At 41.2% G+C, this 21,782-nt stretch overlaps 1 protein-coding gene across 1 annotated transcript in view; it reads right to left on the bottom strand.

Moving 5' to 3' along the window:
* The window catches only part of PARD3B (par-3 family cell polarity regulator beta), a 427,129-nt gene extending 407,138 nt beyond the window's left edge, over positions 1-19,991 (bottom strand). The window contains exon 1 of the mRNA XM_074911133.1: positions 19,706-19,991. Coding sequence (XP_074767234.1) covers positions 19,706-19,825 — 120 coding nt within the window. The 5' untranslated portion in view covers positions 19,826-19,991. The remainder of the gene's footprint in view (positions 1-19,705) is intronic.
* Between the last annotated feature and the right edge of the window lie 1,791 nt (positions 19,992-21,782).

The following is a 21,782-nucleotide window of genomic DNA, read 5'->3' as shown; positions in this document are numbered from 1 at the left end:
TTGCATCTGTCAGCTTCCTACCAGGAAGGCATCTGCCAATGAAGAGACCCACTTGTAACTCAGCAAGAGCTGCTCTCTCACATTTCCCTTTCTGCAAGAAGAGGTCCAATTAAACAAACTACTTGAGTAAATGCTTTTGAAATTATAGGCTGTATCACATGACTGCAACACATTTAAGTACATAGCTGAAGTAATCAAAGATCTTAACATATTTCATTAGCCTAAGACAGGTCACCACTGCCTGCTACATGAGGGCCTCTTAAAATAAGTTTTCACCCAACAGTAACTTAAGCAATCTTAGACCAATTACCTCAAGAAAATTAAAATACTAGATTACATCATAACCATTGAGCATGATATCATCCTAAAAACACTAGCAGCCAACTCCAATTTCTCCTTAGTAAGCCTCCCTTACTAATTCACATACAACAGTTAGTGTATCTGTTTCCATGTTCAACTCTCAAACCAAAATTTTTTTCTCAAAACAAAAAGTATCTAGGCATGAGGAACCTATAGGAAATAAAGAAACTGAAGAATCCTTAGATCAGTACAATTTTTTTAAAAAGCAAAATGTCACCTGCAAATAAGCATCAAGGACCATCTTTTCGCAAGGATTAAAAGCACATCAACCACAAAAAACCTGGACCTCAAAAGATCAAAATAATTTTTAACATGGGTGTTTACTGGAGGAGGACACACTTGATCTGTTTGCACCTGTTTACATCAGCTTCTGTGTCCTGTTTTCAATACAGAAATAAAATGAGAGCTTGCACAAAGAAAAGACAGGCTAAATAATATATCCATGATGCTCTGTTTCTGGCCAAAGTACACATTTTGATTTTCAGAGAGATGGAGAAGTTTTCTTCACACAGTAAGACAACACAGAAGAAATTTTACTCAAGAGGAATAAATTAAACATTCAAGTATGAGCTGAACCAAAGATTTTTCTTCAAAACAATTTGCCCTACCGCTTAGAAGATCTGCTTTTAAACTATAGTGAAGGAAGCTATTCCATGTGAACAAGCAATTTTAAAAGAAGTTAAAATCTCATTTTATGTATTTTCACATTGTTAAGATTCATTCACTTTCTCTTTCAAGACTAGTTGTGAAAACTTATCCTTCACCCAATTTTTTTTTTTTTATATATATCATTGGATGCGATATAGTCAAATGGTGCAATTACAAAGTAGGAAAGAAGTCCCGGGGAAAAAAAAACAAACAAACAAACAAAAAAAAACCACACACAAAAAACCCCATAAGGTCTCTTTAAATATCCGATTTTAAAAGTTTCTCTCTTTGAAGGTGCTAAAAACCTGATGTCAAAATGGGGACTCTAATCTGATCAGGTCAGCACAGAAACAGATTTATCTTTGTCACCATGGCTGATTTTATCTCAGCACATCTGCAGTTTTTGTGAAGTCTGCTCACACTGTTTGCCTTGCTGGCTCTTAAGGTTTGCAGTGGAAAGAGCAAAACAAACAAACACAGTCAAACAATTCATGCATAAGTCCTGTGGAGTACCACGGGCTTGTGACACAGAAAAACTGTTACCCATCTGGAAAAGGGCAGAAAAGTCTTCCCATGTTTTTCTTTGAAGTCAGGGGGACAACTGAGTGAAAGCAGACACAGCCAGCAACCAGAAAGCACAGCTTCTTTTTTTTTAGTCTTTGGAATGACACTAACACAGCATAAGCACAGCTCACTATCAGCTTTATACTTAACATGCTAAATGGTCAAAAAAAAAAAAAATATCGCTAGCCAGTCCCTAGTCACCAGAGGCCCTAGAATATTTCTTATCTTTAGCCATCTTCAAATTATTATGCTCTGAGAAATTAACAGGACTAGGTATTACCATGACTATGCATCAAAACAGAAGAGCAAGGACTGATAACTACTTTCCATCTCCTTCACCAAACCTCTTTACACCACCATACACTTCATTTTAGATGACTGAAACTCATCCTTCTCCCATTCCTTTTCTTCCTTCTCTGATTCATTTTTGTCTACAGTTAACACATTCTGTTTTTCTTGAGTAGATAGATGAAAAAGAAACATTTACAAGTTATAATAGCCACCTCCTTAACGCAAGACAGGCTTAGACATCAGAGAGCTTCCATCTTGGTCAGTCTCTCAAGGTGAAGATGTTCGCTAACAAGCAACTTGACATATAGGTTACATACATGCCACCATCACCCCAGTTTCATTTTTTTTTAAATGTCCTAGTTCACTTTTTAAGATAAGGATCCTGCTCTGAGCTCCTGGAAAAAAAAAGCAACAGAACACAAACACACTGAAAGTTCTCCAGATCGGTTAGAAAGCATGACAAAGGGAGCACGGTGAATAGGTTTCCTCCACCCAAGTCACTTGACACCTGTGTACTGCAGGCCACAGCAGAACAGGACGGTGAATCTCTTCTGTCTCTCAGAGACAGTGTTTGCAAAGAGGGACTAGAATATTCCTTGTTCTTTAGCCATCTTTTAATGACTATGTTTTGAAAAATTCATAGGACTGTGTACTAAAAAATAGAAAGTATTTTCATTTCTCACAAGACAGGGATGGTATTCATCTCCACTATCCCTGAAGAGCAGAAAGAAGAGAAAGTTGGTTTATCCTGGCAGTTGAATATTCAGGGGAAAAAAATACCTATCTCCCACATTAGGTTTGAGGATGAAAACAGAAAAAACGGCAGAGATATCCCTAGCATAGAATCCCAACAGGCCAATAGTCAGAGCATAAATACATAAATCCCAAATGACCAAAAATATTTTACATTACACTCAAACTTTGATTTGATCTGCAGCACTAGAACCCTTCAAAAATAAGGGCATTCTGAGTTTATACTCAATCTGAATGTGAATGAGAACCACCCTCTGAATATGGTCCACTATCTAAATATTATCTGAATAAAATATGATGTAGAGAATATCATCAGTAGAGGGATCACATAGCCCACCTTTAACATTACACTCCAACATTTGACATTCAAGAAGAATATTTCAGTGACAAACAAGTATGCAAAACCAGAACAGGCAAAGATAGCTGGAGACACATTTAGACAAGAGGTCCACAAACTGCAGTTGTAACAATTACGAAGACTCTCCTTAAAGCCTCAGTTGAAACCGAAGTGCAGTGTACACCAGGCTCTGAATCCAAGATAACTATACGAATGCAAGAACACAAGTGTAAACCGATCTTCAGCTATAAACCAAGAATATCCTTCAGCTCATTGAGGCTAGTAGACTAGGTTGCTTCAGCAATGTAGAAACACAAAAGATTTATCCCTATGTAAGTTAATACAACAGCTCCAGAACAAAACATTTATTTCTATGTAAGCCCACGACATTTTAAGCTTTCATATCCCAAGTTCTCTGGTCATATATTAGCTACAAGATTCAGAGTAGTATTGTTATGCTAATAAGCAAACTGCTACACAACTACAGGCACCTGGCAAATAATTAGCATTAACTCTGGCTTTTTTGTTTGATAGCCGAAGGTTAACACAGGGGTTGAGGTACCACAGCCATGATTTCTTAAAATCCAACTTAAAGTGAGCACACAACTATAAAACTAGTCCTTCAAATTGCCACACATTTTTCACACAGAAATGAGGAAAAAACCTTAAGAAAATAAGGAAGGCATGCATACAAGAATACTGTATTCCAAAAGCAAAGTCCAGGCTGAGTGAACAACACCGCTGTTTTGCCAACTAAAACAGAAGATACCTTAAATTCAAACCATTTAATACAGCTACAGATAACAACAACATAGGCTGGCTGTAAATTCACATGACTCAGTTTGTAACAAACTCAGCACTGAAGTATACCAGATCTTGAACAAAAAATGATAAATGGCTCAGTATCTACAATAAGAGCAGTGACAACTTCAGTCCTGCATCTAGAAGCTTTTTTTTTTTACAGCTGTTTGTGCCTTCCTTTGATAAATTGATTAATGTATTTGCAACAGACACAGGACTGCTTATCAGAAGCAGCTGGGAGTTTCAAACGTGTGATTGAGTAACAGGAGACTCTGAACTCCCACAAAACAGAATACAAATGCCTGTAAAACAATTCAGATCAGGTATGCTGAAATCCTGTAAGACCTTAGAACATAAACCAAGCTTTAGACAAAACTCAAGTAAGAAAGAACAATAGTAAATCACAGAAGTATACCCTTAATTCCACATAAAAACCATTACATATTTTTTGGAGGAAAAAAATCCCCTCCCTCAATCATATGAAAGTATTTCACAGAAAACAGTAGGACTCCTCTGCTGCAGTGCCATCCTATTTCTTGCATGGTTCAACCACCAAGCAGAAGCTGGGGAGGAATTCTGCCAGAAGGTTGGCAAACTTGCACTGTTAGTAAGGCCAGGCAGACCCCAGACCACCATAGTCTTCTCACACTTCCCAAGCTGGTGCATTGCTGCAACGGCACCAGTTCCCACCAGTGCCACTTCCCATATCAACCCTAATCAGTTTTCTCCACGCTCTCTGACAACCTACTACCAAGTTACAGTTCATTGGTCTCTTTAGAGAAGCTTTAAGCATTTGGAGTCTCCTTCTCCTCACTCAGAACACGAAGAAAATACATGAGCTTTCACAGTACGCTTGGTCACTGTGCTCCAGAATAGAGTCATTAGGGACAACTAGTCACAAGTGCTAGAAAGATGCTGAGACAGTCATGGTAGTTTTAAACACCCAAAGCATTAGAAATATTTGAAGATGTAAGTAGAGTCCCTGTGAGGCTCAAGTTCATTACAAGAGAAAGGGGGGGGGGAAGTGGTGGAAAGTAATAGATCAACTAGGAACTGCATGTGTGGGGAGGGAAATAAAGGATTTTCAACCACACAGGTGTTGAAGTAAGGTCTGTACTAGATGAAGCTGTTACATGCCACTTTATTCTCATATGAAATGCCAAATTAACCAGCTTCCCTCCTCCCTTTACTTCTCAATAACAAAAATGACTCAGTCAAGAATAGTCTGAAGGCACAATGAACAGGCAAGCACTGCTTAATTTCACAGTCAGCTTCATTGGTTCTGGCTATTGTTTGAAATAAAAAGAGCAGGAAGTTTAAAAAGTAATAAAACTATTTACCAGCATAATATTACATCGTGGGGATTATTAGATCATCTCTCTCACATTTTGTGTTATATTAATAACATTGATATTATCACAGTACAATACTGATAAGTTTTAGTATTTGACTTTTGAGATACCACAAATATACCCGGTGAATAGCCCAAACGACCTCTACCTCTAATCATAATGGCAGAGTCAAGTGATGGAACTGGACGAAACCCAAACAAGGACTATTCTCCCACTCCTGAGATCAACTTCCACCTTCACCTGGCTGAAAATACAGAACATGCCAGAACTGATACATCATCAAAACTTTATACCATATGCCTAACCACAAGACATGAAGGGGATTTTGGCCAGATAGAAGACAACAAAGAAGAGAATGAGGTTATTCATGCTTTCATTGAAATTCAATACTGCTAGTGTGCAGAAGGGTTCCCCCCTCACCCTGCACATTATCCTGAAGCACAAGAAGAACTAACTGCTTTCTCCTGCTACTCCAGGTATCTTCAGGAAAACAGAACCACGAAAGAGTTGGGAAGGAACAGCTTCAGAGATTTAAAGGAAAAGAGAAGGCAAATCAAAATGAAAGTCACTGCAAAACAGCTGACAAACAGATAAGAGGAGCATTCAGCTCAAACGCGGAAAACTAACACCAGGGGCACATGTTCCAGTTACCGTTTTGTGGCAACTTTCTCCAACCCTCTAACCAGGAATTTCTTTGCAGAGCTTGCAAGAGGGCCACGTGGAAGCTTTCATTACACAATTTTAATCCAGTCAGTACAACCCCACAAGAAACTTCAAATGAAAACAACAGCTGGTAAGCAAACTTGATTAAATGCTGAATTTGCATATATTTTGCAACAGTCCTGAGATGGCATTACAACCTTTTCATCTGCAGTTTGATGCCATCCATCATTCACACAGATGAGTCCACTTTACTTTTCAGTCAGCCACCTCATTCATTCTCTTTGGGCTCCAGATACATTGGCTCCATATATTACGCCATGCTCAAGCACCAACAGAAGTAAGATTTCAGTGTAAAAGTAAACAAAGACCTATTGGAAATACCTACAGCAAACAGGACGTAACATAGCCATTATTCACAAGAATGCACAAGGCTAAACAGGTTACAGGAATGCTTTATCACAATGCACTGTCAGTAGGACTTCCAGCGTAACATTACCTTCTCATTAACAGAGGTGATTATATCTCTGTTCCTCAACCCACATAACACAAACACCGGTGGAGAGCCGGTCACTGACAGTTCAGCCACAAGATGCTGAAGGCTTTTCAGCAAAGTAATTGGATCTACTTTCACTAAATTTTATCCACTACGTGCAGTGCCTGAAAAAGGAAACCAGCACATGCAATGAAGCATTTTTAAATGGCTACTAAGTGAGGAAACAGCCATTGTCAGTTAATAGAAAAAATGATAACATCAGAATTCACTGGTATAATGCGTAAGGTAAGTGATTTGGCCTCCTACAGAACCAGCAACAGCTTTGGCTGCATTATTAGAGGTATCTCTTACACTAACTATGAAGTTAGTCTCCAAAACAAACAAACAAAAAAACCCCCAACAATAAAAAAGCCTAAAAATTCATTAAGTGAGCTTTAACAACAGTATTAAACAATTTAGTCATTAAACTGTAGTTGGCATCTTCATTAACTCACATGTTTATCTAAAACCATCATGTAAAAGTATGATTTAAACTCAATTTAAAAACTAAATCTAGCTCTTTTCTTCCCAATTAGAGGAAAATCCTTCTCAAAGCCTCCTCTAACTGCACCCCCCAGATTGCAGAAGAATATTTTTTCACTAACAAAATCAGCAATATGAAACTTATCATGCATAAGATGTTTCAAAAATGAAATAACATTTTGCAGAATGTAAGGAGTCCACTACAACCCATTTCAAAACAATCACAGTCTGCAACGTGGTACGTGGAGCTGACCTGTACTGTCAAGTCCCCGCTTACGAACACTAACATCCTGGATTTTCCTATACCATAAAGTTGTTTTTTTTTTCTCCTCTAAAATCCCTATTGATAAGCCAAACAGTTAATCTCTAAACACACAATACATAAAAGGGATCATTTCAAACCAGAAAAATGGAAGACACTTATAATCACCACAGCATTCACATTTGAATGACAGCTAAACATAAAGACACATCAAGCATTCAGCCATCTGGAAAGAAGCTGATATTTTTTGCATATTGTCTATTCTCAAACCCTTAAGGCAAGAGTCAGAGGTTGACCAAGACTTCCATTTAGCGAGATGCTCATTTCATATCTACAGCCATTAATGAACTGCAGTATGAACAATAAGCCAGACTCCTCCACTTTCGTTGAATTCAAAAGATGGTCGTGTCATACCAAGACAAACAACGTGTGTATACTGCCAGATGTATGTTACATTTGGAACATCTGAAGTTACCAAAAAAGACCTACCTACTGTTATCCTAAGTCTTTGAGTATGGCTTGTTCAATAAAATCATGGTGGCAATGAATATATATTTCATTTTTCCAGACAAGAAAGAATATGATGGTAACATGCATAACTGCAAAATTCATGATCTATAGAAAACCACAATCAGAGTAGGTATTCAGCCTCTATTTAGAGTTTAATGGTAGTGAACATTCCTCCAGCAAACCAAAACAAAAAACCACATTGCAAGTACAGTTAGCAGAGACCTGGGACAAGGAGAGTGAGAAGGATGACACAGTCCAACTTTAGCACTACATTCTTAATACTACCTGAAAGGTCTAATAAGAAAAAGCACACCACATGTACAAAAGCAAACCATCTACTCCTTTCAGTTTCTGATGTGCTGCAATTACTCCCCCACAACACAACAAATCTAATTTAAATGGAAGATGGCCTAAACCAATATTTTTCCAGGCTCAAGGATTAAGGGGTCAGCACTGGCATACTCCCATATGATCTTGAAGTCTGTGAAAAGGATGACTTTAGAGCAATTTTGTTCTGTTGACAGTTTTGAAAAATAAGTGCATTGAATACAACAGTAATCATAAGGAGGAAAAAACCCTCAGAAGTAATATATTTAAAATGCACAGGCCATGAGTGTTCTTTGAAGTATTTCTGAGTTATGTTGAGTATTTTGAGCAAAAATTAATTCCTAATTTTGCTATTTGTAAAGCTACTGGAGTGGTTTCTATGAGGCTTTTTCACGTAAAGTTAGTATCTATCAGTCAACAGCTGAACGAGAGCTATCCAAATAACTGTTCCTGAAACATTAAAACAGAAGACTTGTCTGGATTTTTGAGTGCTAATCTTCTTGCGTAACATAGAGAAGTCCTCATTTATCGTTGACAGGACAGACCCTAACGTTCGATTAATTTACACAAACATCTACTTTTTTCCCCCCTCAAAAAGAAAGAAATCTATCTTGATTTTTCACAGCAGTCTAAACAATACCTGAAACATGACTGCCACTATGCAAACATTGGTCTTTCTCTATGCACAAAATGTCAAGGAACCTTCTCCTTTTTGTTGCCCAACACAACTATTTCAGGTTTCCAGGTCTTCAGGAAGTTTTGGTTTTGTAGCTTATAGTGCCAGGAACTACTGAAACGTTTGTTCAGAATACATTCATTACAGCCAGCAGGGGAAAAATAATTGTGAATTGGCAGCAGCTAGGTTTTTCAAACGAGCCTAATTCTGTGGGAGCTGAGCATGTTAACTCCCTTCAGCCCTTGAAAATTTCAGAAAGTCTTTCTACCACACACAAAACACCGCAAGATTCAATTCAAGGGAGCAATCTCCTTTCCAATCTTCTATTCTTTGGGCAGACAAGAGGTTGAGAGGTGCCAGAGGCAGATGACAGCCAAATTTCCAACATCAACTAAAAAAACACATGCCATATTTGTTAAATAAGTCAACTGCTAGAAACAGACCTCTGAACAATATGCCAATGAAGTAAATTTGATATTAGTGTACTGTTGTAACCTACCCTGCAGGGAGCAGAGGGGGGGAAGGGACACAAAGGAAAAGACAATTTCTATAGAAAATCTTAGTAGAGTGTGTAACCTAAAGAAAATAAAAATTAAGTTAATGAGTGAAAGCAAAGTATGCCACATTTTGGGCACACTAGTGCAGACCAGCTATTTCCTCAAATGTAGAAGTCCTTACTTGGTATGACATAAACCAGCTTGTAAAAAACAATCCAGTAGATTGCTGACAACACTTTACTGTGGCCAATTATTTTATTTATTAGAAAAAAAAGTTATACCTTAAAAAAAAAAAAATCATTGTTATAGCCAACAACTTTTTAACTCAATATGAGTGGAAGAAACATGGTTTGGTGGTAAACTGGATTTTCATAGCATTCACAATATATAGACACTTGATGGATCCAATAATGTATTTGTCTCATTTTTTCCTGCAAGCTTAACAAATACTGATATTTTTTTTCTAAATGCAAGCCCTCTGGAGTCTTTACTCAGCAAAAAATCTTCCTGTATGACTTCCAATTTCCATGCAGGCTTCATGTAAACTAACTCACAACTCAAGTGAAAAGCCAGGTAATTAATAAAAACTTTTTGTAAGAAATATCTTAAGTAATGAATGGAAGACTTCAGTATTATTTATTTTAAAAACAAAAGCTTGTTTCAGTTGAAAAAATGTACAGGTGAGATGCAGTACAATCCTCCAATTTACTGATGACAAAATGCAACACAGGCTAGAGGATCAGAGGAAGTTACCCACTTGGTTTTGGCCTGGATAACCTGAGGAACAGTTTTCATTACACAACGGAATAGGTCGTACTACCCATGAAGGAGAAAACGGTATGACTAAGCTTTTCAAGGCTTAAACTGCTGCAAAACAGCAACCTCATCTTGATCACATTTGTAGAACCCCTGAATTTACTTCTATTTTTAAAAGAGCTACAGACACACTGTCACAAGTTGCCTTGTTTATCATTTCCCCTACTTCTGCATTACTGTATTTCTGTCCCACCTTTGTGGTGTTTAGCATCTAGGATAAATGCAACAAAAATTCTGAGATGAGAACCCTCCATCAAAATCCTTACTGAACTAGTTAAGAAAGACTTACAGAAAAGGTTACAGCTGACAGAATGAGAATTTCAATAGCTGCTCAACCAAGGATCCACAGGAAAGACATCCTGCAACTGATCTCCATGTAGGAGTTGCAGGGTTAGACAGCACATGCAATTCTGACAAGCTGTGAAGGAAGAAATTAGCTAAGTAGAATTCCAGGTCACATACTATCTTCCTTATTCATAAGACTCATCCCTTACAAAAGATTGTATCCAAAAGTCTATAGCCAACACTTCAACTAACAGCAAAGTCTTAAGCCTTAAGTTTGCAGTCTGGTTTCACTTCTGGCTTGTGCTCAGAAATAAAAAAATTAACAAGCAGAAAATGTTAGTGAAAAGTTTTGTAACACTCAAAATACTATCCATCAAATCCATCACCAAATTCGTATCACAGGGAATTATTTAAAAAATTATCACTTTAGGCAAAGGTCATAAACTATGCCACTAAGAACTGCATTCAACAAAAAATGCCAGACCTACAGGATTGGAAGTGAATGGTAACTACATTCAGCAGTAGTTAGACTCCTTAAAACATAGGAAAATAGCAGAATTACACCCCAAACTCTCTACAGGAAATTCTGGCCTTAGCACCATTAATGACAATCAGCACTGCAAGACTAACAGAAAAAGAAAAAAAGCTAGGAAAGACTGTATGTCCTCAAAACTTCTAGTTTGAGGAAAAGCATAAATAAAGAGCTATCTTTATACAAACATCACTGGAATTTATAAAGATGCATTTAATTCAAGTCTGCCTGCCCCACAGACACACCAGCCAAGAGAACAGCTGCAGAGCAGGTACGTGTACCTTTTCAACCAGTCACCTTCTGTAGCAGCTGAAGATCACCTGTCTTCTTACCAGAAGGACAGAACCTTGTAACAGTAGGTTTCAGGGAAATGTGAAAACACTACCACTACCTTTCACAGGTAATAGGAAGACATAAATCCATGCCCAAATTAAAAGAAATAATCCTCAACTGTAGGTGGGTGTTTAAGGTCCATTCCAGAGTTTGAAGACAGGACAAATCCACCAGGATTTATAACTTGTCTCTCCTTCAAAGGTCTGAAGAGACACATGCTGGATTGTAACTTCTTTGGAGCTGGAACTACTCTTAGTTGACCGTTACACCAATGCCCAAATTAAAAGAAACAGGAGATGATTATATAAAGTAGTTTTTTCTCCTCTCAGAAAATCTGTAACTTAGATATTCAGGTTTGCCAATAAAGATCAGCTCAGCAGTTGACCAGTTGATGAGAATGAGACTATCTTCTATACCAATCTGAAGGTCTTCTAAGGTTTTAGGGAAGAGATGAACAGAGGAACTGATTAGTCAAAGAAAATAAAAGAAGCCACACAATCTTCCAGGAGTGCAGGTCTCAGAGCTTCTTTAAATTGTATCAAATTGTCCTTCAGTTTAAGCACTCCATTTTCTTCTACCGATTGAGAAATTACTGCATTTTTGTCAAGGAAAATGGCAGGGAGGGTACATGTTAAGATTCACCAATAGCTAGTATTTCACTGGAAATCTGGAAAACATTCTACCAGACAAGCTGTACTGCAAACCCATTTGGCTCAATGAAGCCACATCTTTGAAGAAAAATCCCTAGCCAGATTTAAAAAAAAAAAAAAGCGCTCAGAGCCAGCTGTTAGCCTCTACCCATCAGACTGAATTCTGTGATTCCAAATATCAGTCTTTGTTAAGACTAGTCATTCATCTACCTCCTTATCTACCATTTCTACAAATGGTATCCCTATTATCAGCTGTAAGAAGCATGTTCATTCAAGCATTCTGTAATTTTCTTTTTCATACATGTAGTAACAAATAAAGAGAAGCACTGATGTAAGAGGTCTCACCGTAGCAATAAATGCTGCCAGTGCATCCTCACAAAAACAACAAGCAACTTGTCTAAACATCCCAATTCAGGAACATTCCCAAGAGCAAATCTAAGCACTGGAATAGATCTATGGTACCTGCCACAACAAAGCGAAGTCATCAGTTCTGAATGGATGTACTGATGGCATAAAAATTACAGGTTTACCCTGGAAAGCAAGACAGACTTTGATGACATTAAAACATTACAACAGTTCACTTAATGGAGGTGTCTGTAGCACAATATAACACACTAAGCATAAGAAAAAAAAACTTTAACAGAATCAAGCCATATGTATTTCCTCTTTAAAGTGAGGATAATGGGCCAAAAATAGCCCTATCCAGTGCAATCAGTAGTTTCTTATAACACAAAGTTTTCTTTACATATAAATTACTGAAGTAATGCTGTGTAAAAAATGAAGCACTGACGATAAGACTTACAGAACTACCACAACAACCTATAATCTGAGAACAAAAAAATATTTTTACTAAGGAAGATACTATGCAAATACTGCATCGACGTTTTCCTCCAAAAGTTCTTATGCTGATTTTCCAAATTTTTCATAAGAAGCAGCCTTCTCAGTTTACCAGTGTATCCAGGGCACTATCTGGTTAGCAGAATTTAGAAGTCCATTTCTATCAAAAAGTCATTCACTTGAGCCCGTAATTTCTATTTAGCCAGTTCCCTGACATAAAATAGGTATATTTTTATGCATAAGCAAGACTCAAGACTTAAATATAAAAATACAAAGCAGAATCTGTTTTCAACAATACTAATTGCTCAAGACCTTTAGCATCATATTAATTAAGGATGAAACACAAGCATCTTAATAGGGGGCTGGAGTTTTCAGTAATGAAGCAATAGGTCTTCATGGCTAGGAAAGCTGCAGTTATGACACTCTCTCTCATCATTAGGAAAGCCTAAAGAATGTTCTGCTCAATGGGGGAGGAAATCTGCTGCTTCAGTAGCAGGATGTGAGATTCTGCACAGTATGGTGCGATTCAACTGACCTATCATACTGAATAAGTTAGGAGGAAAGTGTAGTCACATAACATAAACCATTATTCCCAAATAACCCTGTTAAAAACTAAAAATTAAGTTTTCTTAAAACATCAATATAACACAACCATCCATTTTCAAATACTTAGAAAAAAATATTAAAACTTCACTTTATGCAAGCAAAAGCACCTCCCAATTCCATCCTATGCCAAAAGAACATTTTTTTTTAACACTGAGACTAACCGTACTACACGTGCTTCACAAGTTGGAACTAAATACACAAGAAACACCATTTGGGGTTTAAATTCCTTCTTCACAAATTCGTACAAGCCCACTCCAAGTTCATCTTCAACGGGACAAAGAGCAAGAGGAAGCAGTTGCTTCCGAGAACTCTACTGCTCTTCAATGTTTTCCTTCTATGATTGTTTTAACACTCAGTTACTACAAAATCTTTGCTGTCTCTCAAGTGATAACAACTGAATAGTACTCAGAACCTGATAAATACGATCTGGGAGACAAAAATGTATTATTGCATACACTGAGGTCTGACCTGCAGTATTTCCAGGATGAGTTAGTCTCATTTTGCCTACTGAATTTCCACCAGTTTTATTTATCTAGTTCTACCCTTCAGCTGAGCCCTCCTGAAACACATTAACATCAGGTAAATTAATATTCAGCCAAAAGCCCAAGTTCCTGGCAGTAGTCTCCTTCCTAAAAAGAACAAAGTGATCTAAAAATTTATTTTTCAGGCTACATAAGTACATAATGTCCTTTAAGCCATTTTGTGCGACAAGTCTAGATCCAATGGCAGTTCTTCTGTTTGAATTATAAACACCTGTTAGAAAGAGAAAAGGAGACTGGAAATCTACCAAAACCTCATTACATCAACACTAGCGGCTACCACACAGCATAACAGCAGACATTTTACAGAAGTGATTAAAAGGCAGGCACTTTGTAACTCTCAGTTTTTCAGGATCACTGTAAACGCGATCCTTAAGACACTCAAAATTTCTGCCACTTGAAAGTGATTTCCAGTCTCAGTGAAATATTACCACTGGTGTTAAGTCAGTAACAGAGTTTGTTTTATAAATTTTTTTTAAAACCATTTGTCTCCTTCCCTTTACTTCCCCTTACTTATGAGGCCTGTCTTCTATACATGAGTCAGTTACCCATGAAGTCATACAACAGTAATGGAAAAGCAGTGTTATATTCTCCTATTTTAGTATGATAGTGGACAAATCTGAAGGCTGAACGGAGCAGTGATAATCAAGCTGTTCATTGAAATACATCAGTTTCCAATACAATGTAAAAGCTCACTAACATACTGTAGCTGATTAAGCAATACTAAGACAAATATGGGAATGAATAGTTAAAACATTTCCTAGCATTAAAGTACTTAAAAGCAAAAATAAGAACTGTTTTGATAAAACAAAGATTATGGATTAACTCCATCCCCTTTATTTTATGCCCTAAACTAAGACAAACTGGGAAAGAAAAAAAAAACCACACCACTACAGACCAGGACCAAGACAAAAGTGCCACACAAATACAACTGTATTAATTTACCTTTATAAAGGACTAAATACTTACTATTTGCCCAAAACAGAAATATGTTCATAAAATAGGATTTCTTTCAAGACTTTCTACATTTATCTTTTGAAGAAATGTTCTGTTTTTGCAAACAGTTTTTGTAAGCATAGAGTTTGGAGTCAAAATAAATAAATTATCATTTTCCCTACCTCCGATGTTTTTTGGGAAACTACAAGAACATTTAGTACTTCTTCTGCTTGCTGGCTGATTTACAACAGCAATACACAATTCCAGAAAACTAACTGTCATGTTGTGGGGTAAGCAAGAACAGAAAGAAAGGGGAAAAGTATTTTATTAGTAGGAATCACAATATAATACAGACAGTCCACCTGCAGTATTAGCTCTTTAAATGCATCTGATTTGGGGAAGATTGCCAATACCAAAACAACCCGCTATTTTCGCCCTAATCAAAAATGTACCATTCTTGAATCAACTTAAGTCATTCTATTATTGCTTCCTACTCAGTCTGGCTGCCAATCAAAATTACCATTACCATTCCAGAATCAACTGCTGGCTTCTGTACACTCTCAGCAGTGGAAACACTCACCCTAATACCTGTAACAACTGGAGATCCAGTCCCTGTAAGATTAGCTCAACTAATACTTGGTTGTCCGTGTCAGCATTCCCAAAGGGAGGCCCACAAAGGCTGTCAAAGTGCGCCTCAGTAATTTAACTGTGCTTAAAATGACAAATTTTAAGCTGGTATTTAAACTACAAATTGCAGTATTTATTAATTTTGCTACAGAGGTCCCATGTCCCACCCATTCAACTGGCTTCTATGAACATGCCTTTAGACAGCCAAAGCAGTCACATCAACCAAGTCATCGAGGTAAGTGCCACGCATGCAAACATGAGCAAATCAACATGCCGACGATAAACACCGCTTCTCCAGAGAGGTAAAGAACATCTGGAGCAGCAAGATGGTTTTGTACGTTTTCCTGGGAAACGTTTCACTGCAGCTTAAACAAAAGTCATTGTGGATTTCACTTGCTAGTCTCAGAGCTGTTCTTTTCCCTGGGTGTACAGTACATCACTTTCCGTACCAACAAGCATTACAGGCCTTTGAGTTAGCAAACTAGCATCTCCAGCTGAACCAAGGGCTTCACTACAAAGTTGGTAATTCAAGTATTGCCTCCTACGTGGGGGGAGCGGCATTTCAAAGGGAAGAAGTATGAGCACAATGGTGCATTTAGCTTGAATGCATTTAGCCCCGTATGCATTGAGGAATCGGCTTTCAACAGGACCCCACAGAGCCAGACAACACGAGAGCATATGGAACCCAGAACCCCCTCTTTCTCCCTCTCTCATCCACATACTCAGGGGGGGAAAAAAAAAAAAAAAAAAAACCACAAACAACCAAACAAACAAAAGGTGTCTCACAAATAACTGGAAAACAATCAACGAGGTACCTCGGTCTGGCATCCAAGGGCTATGCCGTATTGCCACAGAGAAACAAACGCAGTAACAACAGGCACAGCAGCTCAAGTATTTGGCAGCACATTTGCTCCCACTCAAGCAAAGAATCCTAAATACAACAGATGACACGCAAGTGTTCCCCAAGGCACCAAGTTACAAGTAGTACTAAAGGACTGGGCCGACAATAAGGAATCATTAATCCTACTGTATCTACCTGTCAGCAGGAAGCTTTAACACACACATTACTAAACAGCAACAAAAGCAGAGCCCGAGTCACAAAGTTCCATCAAGCTTCATTTCACAGAAACACAAGTTACTTTCAGACATGACAGTCAATTCCCTGAAAATTTATTTACAGTTGTCACAAAGCAGCTGATCCACAAAATGTTCTCTTACACACCTAAGACTATTCACATCAATAAGCCCCAGAAAACAGGAATCTCTTAGTTGATACTGTAACACACAGAATATTTCGTAAGCCCAAACAGTTACTTGTATTCTCCAGTGAAATCAGACAAGATCTGCCCGTTCAGAACTGCAACAGAACCTCTGAAACCCACCTGCTAAACTCAGTAGCATCAAACAATAAGCACTGATTTTGCAGCTGAAACTGGCCCAGTATTTTCTTTCTGTTAACAGAGCAACTAGGCCTTCATGACCAAACCTTGCCAATGCAGCCCAGCCAAGAACCAAATCAAACTTGCTAAGAAAACGCAGCAGGCTCCAATAAGCAACTGCCTGCAGAGTTCTCAGCTGTTTACCAAAAGTCTCACAGAAATGAGACTTAAGTCAATTTACTGCATCAACCTTCTTCTCATTACAAGTGTAACGAAGTGCCGAGTAATTTAGACCAATTAAAATTTTTCCTATTTTTATACACAGAAATGCAAATATTTTACAATACACATGAATTAATATTCTAATCTCATCTTTCCCCTTACCAGACAAGTGACTGCAGGGTAATAGCAAAACTAGGCTTCCAGAACAACTCCCAAAATACAGGGCCTCTCACACATGTTTTTATGCTGACAGTACCATGTCTAATAAAAATTTCCCAAAGCTTGTATCCTAGCTACCTTTTTAATTTTCCATCCTGCAACTGTAAAAGATATTCCTTGTATCAATTTTCCTCCCTTCTCCAAATACTTTAGGCACTTTAACAATACCGTTTTCCACTTCCTTCTTTCAAAAGATTTTTAACACTTGAAAAAGAATTCCTTAAAGAACACTTAACATGCCAACAGAAACATCAGCATTCTGCCACAGGAAGTATTCCAAACATTCTAAATATTTTGAAAAGAAAACCAAATCTTAAGTTATCTTCAACATAAACCTGTTTATGCGCCCACACCTCACAACAGGATTTAGCTGTTGATTATCTTAAGATAATCCCATTCTTATAAGGTTATACTTCTATAAAGAAAGTTACTTTTAGAAAGAGACAACAGAAGGAAAATGGCAAAACACGCAATCCATCCATGTTAGATTGGCCAGAAACTCTACACAATATAATAAAATCAACTGTTTGTGAATTCTGTATGATCTATTTAGCAACCCCAAATTTTCACTAAGGAAAGAGCACTAACTCCGAATGATGCTTGTCAAGATTTAACTTTTATCTTAGAATTTATCTTTTTGGCTAGCTCCACTGCAGATCACGGAGACTGAAAATAACTAATCAAAGCACTGCAAGAGAACTGTTTAAATTTCCAGTGAACAAGGGGGTGCATAAATCATAAGACTTTCTTGAATGAAAACCTTTATGTATTTTTCAGGTCCTTAGGTTGCTCCCTGCACCCTGCCTCTCCGCACGTCCTTGTACAAGCTCTGAATCCCCGTTACTCGAGGTGATCAGCAATTTTTGAATAAACTGGCCTATATCCACTTTGTCCATCTATGATGCAGAATAGGGAACTCAAGACTTCTATAAGGAAATAGCCAGAAAAGACAAAGTTTTATTTGCAAAGACAAGAAATACAAGGTCAGAAACATGAACTCTGGCCTCTGACTGCCTTATGTAGATGGTTGGATGATTTTGACCTCACACTGAAGGGTGCACAGGAGATCTCTGCTTAGTATAAAAATAATTTTCTTTAAATATTACCTAAATACTAAATTGGGTGCAAAATCATGAGAAACTAATTGGACTGTAGTACATCCTAAACGTCTGCCATTTATCTGAACCTTTCACACATTGTTGGAATTTCTCTCCTATAAACTACTTATTGAGCCTTCTAGAACAGTCAGGACCCTACCTAGAAATGCAGACGCTCTTCTACTCCTTTTTAAAGGAATAAAAAAAAAAAAAAGGAAAGGTGTTTGGCTTTATACAAAAGCTTTGTAGGCCACCTTTCAGCCATCCTTAGGAGACTAATTCCAATGTCATCACAAGCACAAATCAAAGCTGAAATCAAATTTTAAGTTTCTAAGTTTGTCTCAGCTGAAAGTAATTCTGTTTCTGATAAACTCTATTCTTGATCAGAGACCATATGCCTGTTTTAGTAGTCTGAACCATACTTCGGTGCAAAAGATCTCACTGACTGTTGGCTGTAACAGGAGCAAGAATTCTATAAACATTCTGCAGTTATTACACGCATGCAATATTCATTATGAAGAAGAGTTGTCATACAAAATATTTGTCAAGCCCTATGTGTCTTAAGGTAGGTTAAAAGCACGACACTTGTTCAGAAAGACTAACATGGTGACTACTATAATCTCTACCACAGCGCACTCTCAGCTGTTCCTGATGGATTTAACTTATCAGTGGCAAGTTTCTCTCAGAATAAACCTGCAAGAACAACAATTTTACTTCCAGTGTTGCACTCAGGATATCAAACAACTGACTGGGCAGAGCAGAAACCAGCACAGGGTGCAAAGTAGATCCCATAAACCGTTGGCGTAGTTTTTTGTTCAGATGTGTTAGGAGAGTGGACAATCCTGCAAGCCCTTAATTCAGGGCTTGTAACTGGAATCTCTTTCACAAAGCAGTATTTGCAACACTAGGCCTTTCATCAATATTAAACAGTATCCCGTTAGCCCTCAGCACCTGCCTCTTAGAGGAGAAAGAAAAAACTATTTTTATGCTCAATTAGGTACAACCTAAGAAAAACTCGAGCTCCTTTCATGTAAAGGAAGTCATCTACCCATGCAGACAGCACCACACAGAGCAGTCGATGCCGTAAAACCCAAGCTTTAGTAGAAATACGAACGTAAGTTATGTTTGTGTCTGTATCAAGTTTGTTAGTCAACATACACAGCAATAACAGAGGAAACAAATCACGTAAAACGAGCCACGCTGTCTCGCTGAGCGGCACACACTCTCGGCCCGCCGGCATCAGCTGCTCGCACACGGTACGTGGCAGGGGGGCCCACAGCACGGGCCCACGCAAGAGGGGCGCCTCCACGACCATGCCCCGTGGGCCCCGCGGCGCAGGGCCTGGCAGCCCCCCCCCCCCCCGCCCAGCGCCGCCCGCGGCCCCTCCAGCCCAGCCCCAGCCCCGCCGCCGGCCGTGAACCGACCCCGCGGCCGCCCGTGGTCCGCAGCCCCCTCCCTGCCGCCGGCCGCGGCCCCCCCGGCCCGGCCGCCGCTCAGCCCGCAGGCCGGCTCGGCGCAGGGCCCGGCCCGGCCCCCCGGGCGGGCGGGCAGGCGCGGGCCCACGCCCTCACCTTCTCCTGGGCCTTGCGGTAGCGCTGCAGGGCCTGCTGGGTCAGGTCCCGCACGCGGAGCTGCCCGTCCTTGCAGGGCACCACGATCCCCGTCCGCCCGAAGCACACGGTCACTTTCATCTCAGCGGAGCGCCATGCCCTGCCCGCCGAGGAACGGCGCCGGCCGCCGCCGCGCGGCGCGGCCCGGCCGGGGTAAGGGGGCAGCGGGGGTGCGGGGCGCAGGTGCGGGAGGGCCCGGCGGCGCCGGCAGGTGCGTGTCGGCGGCCCCGCGGCGGGGGCGGGCCGGCAGGTGCGCGCGGAGCCCCGCGGGCTGCGCCTCCCCGCGCACAGGCAGCGCCGGGAGCGAGGCCGCGGCCGGCGGCCTCCTTCCGCCGCGGCGGGCCGCTGTGCCCGCCCCTCCCCGCCCGGCTCTCCGGGGAGGCGCGGGCCGGACCGGGCGGGGCGGCCCCGTAGGGCGGAGGGGGGGGGGGGGGGGCGGCGCAGCGGGGCGGCCGGCGGCGCCCGCCCGGGGACACGGCAGCGCCGGTCAGGCCGTGCCGCGCCGGGCTTAAAGGGGCCGCGGCGCCCCGTGGCGCTCGCTGCCCCGCGTGGCCCGCGCCGCGCAAAGCCGGGGCAACGCGGCGCCCTCCCTGTGCGGGCTGGGGACGGGCGGCCCCCGCACCCCCCGAGCCGAGCGGGGCACGCACGCTGCGCCCAGGCAGCAGCGCTCTGTCCGGTCCTCGCCAGCCGTGACCGGCACGAGGTGGTCGCTCGGACCAGCATCGGACCAGGCTCCGCCGGGGAACGCCGCTCTCGGGTGCCCTCAGAGGCCCAGCACAGCCGTAGCCCTTCACAGGGCGCCCGTTCCGCGGCCGGCACAGCGCACCCCAGGCTGCCCAGCCCCGGTGGCACGGGCACGCACGGGCGGAGCCGCCCCTCTGTCACCCCGCGCCGCACTGGGGAGAAGCACCGCACGGGCACCTGCACCGCCGTGCCCAGCAGGGAACCGCCCGCCCCGGGCTGCCCGCCCCGGGCTGCCGCGACAGTGACCCAGGAGCTGACGCGTGCCTTGGCACACCACACAGCGGCTTGCAGGGACTCCCACGCGCCCTGCCTGCTCTGCACCGTACCACAACACACGCAGAAACACAACATTAGGCCCTCTGACTCGTGGCAAAGCCACACAACCTGCACGATGGGATGTCGGGCTCTGCAGCACTCCCCAAACACATGCTACTCTGCAAAGTACGTTTTTCTGTACCACATGGTACCGAGTAGTGGCCCCTGCATCTCGCCTACCACCCGATCGCGTACAACATAGCGCAACTACACGAGACGGCCCAACACCATTACAATCGTCGTAGATCGATGCACACGCAGAGATGTGTGCAACTGAAAATCACCGCAAAGCAAAGGCGGTATAAAAATACCTCTGAACCACAGCATGACATCATTCAGCACAAGGGGACTATTGCTGCAGTAAAAATAAATGCCCCACCAACCCAGATTAGCATTCAAAAAGGCAGCCCATGCCCTGTGCTGTAGAACCAAATGATAGTACCACTGAAGTCGCAGTAGAAGTGGGCCAAACCATCCTAAACTGGAGGTTAAAGTGAATAGTGCAGTTTGGGGATGAGGATCGGCTCCAGCAAGCAGAAAGCTGGAGCCTATCCTCATCCCTCCTAAACTGGTTCCTTAGGAGCAGGCACAGGCAGAGTGTGGGACTGCTGCAGTGGTGAGCATTCCTCCTTGCCTTTTCTAATCCTGATGTGTCTGCCACCAGCCCACAGCATTTCAGAGCAAATCACAGGGAAATAATCTATTAAACCATATATAGAACTGCTTTCCCTGGGTATGTACGTGTGTGTGCATGTGCAAGTGCACAAATGTGCATCCCATATGCTTTGAACCAGAAAAATGTAACTTTTTTTCCCTCCAGAGCAAAGGAGTGATGCAAAGGAACAGGAACATTGTTTCTTCAGGAAACACCATGGGTAAGGTATCAGAGCACAGACCAGGAACACCCCCCGGACGGCTAGGGCAGTGCTGAATGTGCTAGGGGCAGCTGAAAGGTTCCCTGGGGTCAGCCCCCGTGGCC

Source organism: Athene noctua, chromosome 7 (genome assembly GCF_965140245.1).
Source record: "Athene noctua chromosome 7, bAthNoc1.hap1.1, whole genome shotgun sequence".
NCBI classification, from domain to species: domain Eukaryota; kingdom Metazoa; phylum Chordata; class Aves; order Strigiformes; family Strigidae; genus Athene; species Athene noctua.
Note: the sequence above shows the minus strand (reverse complement) of the source record. Positions and strands in the feature narration are given on the sequence as shown.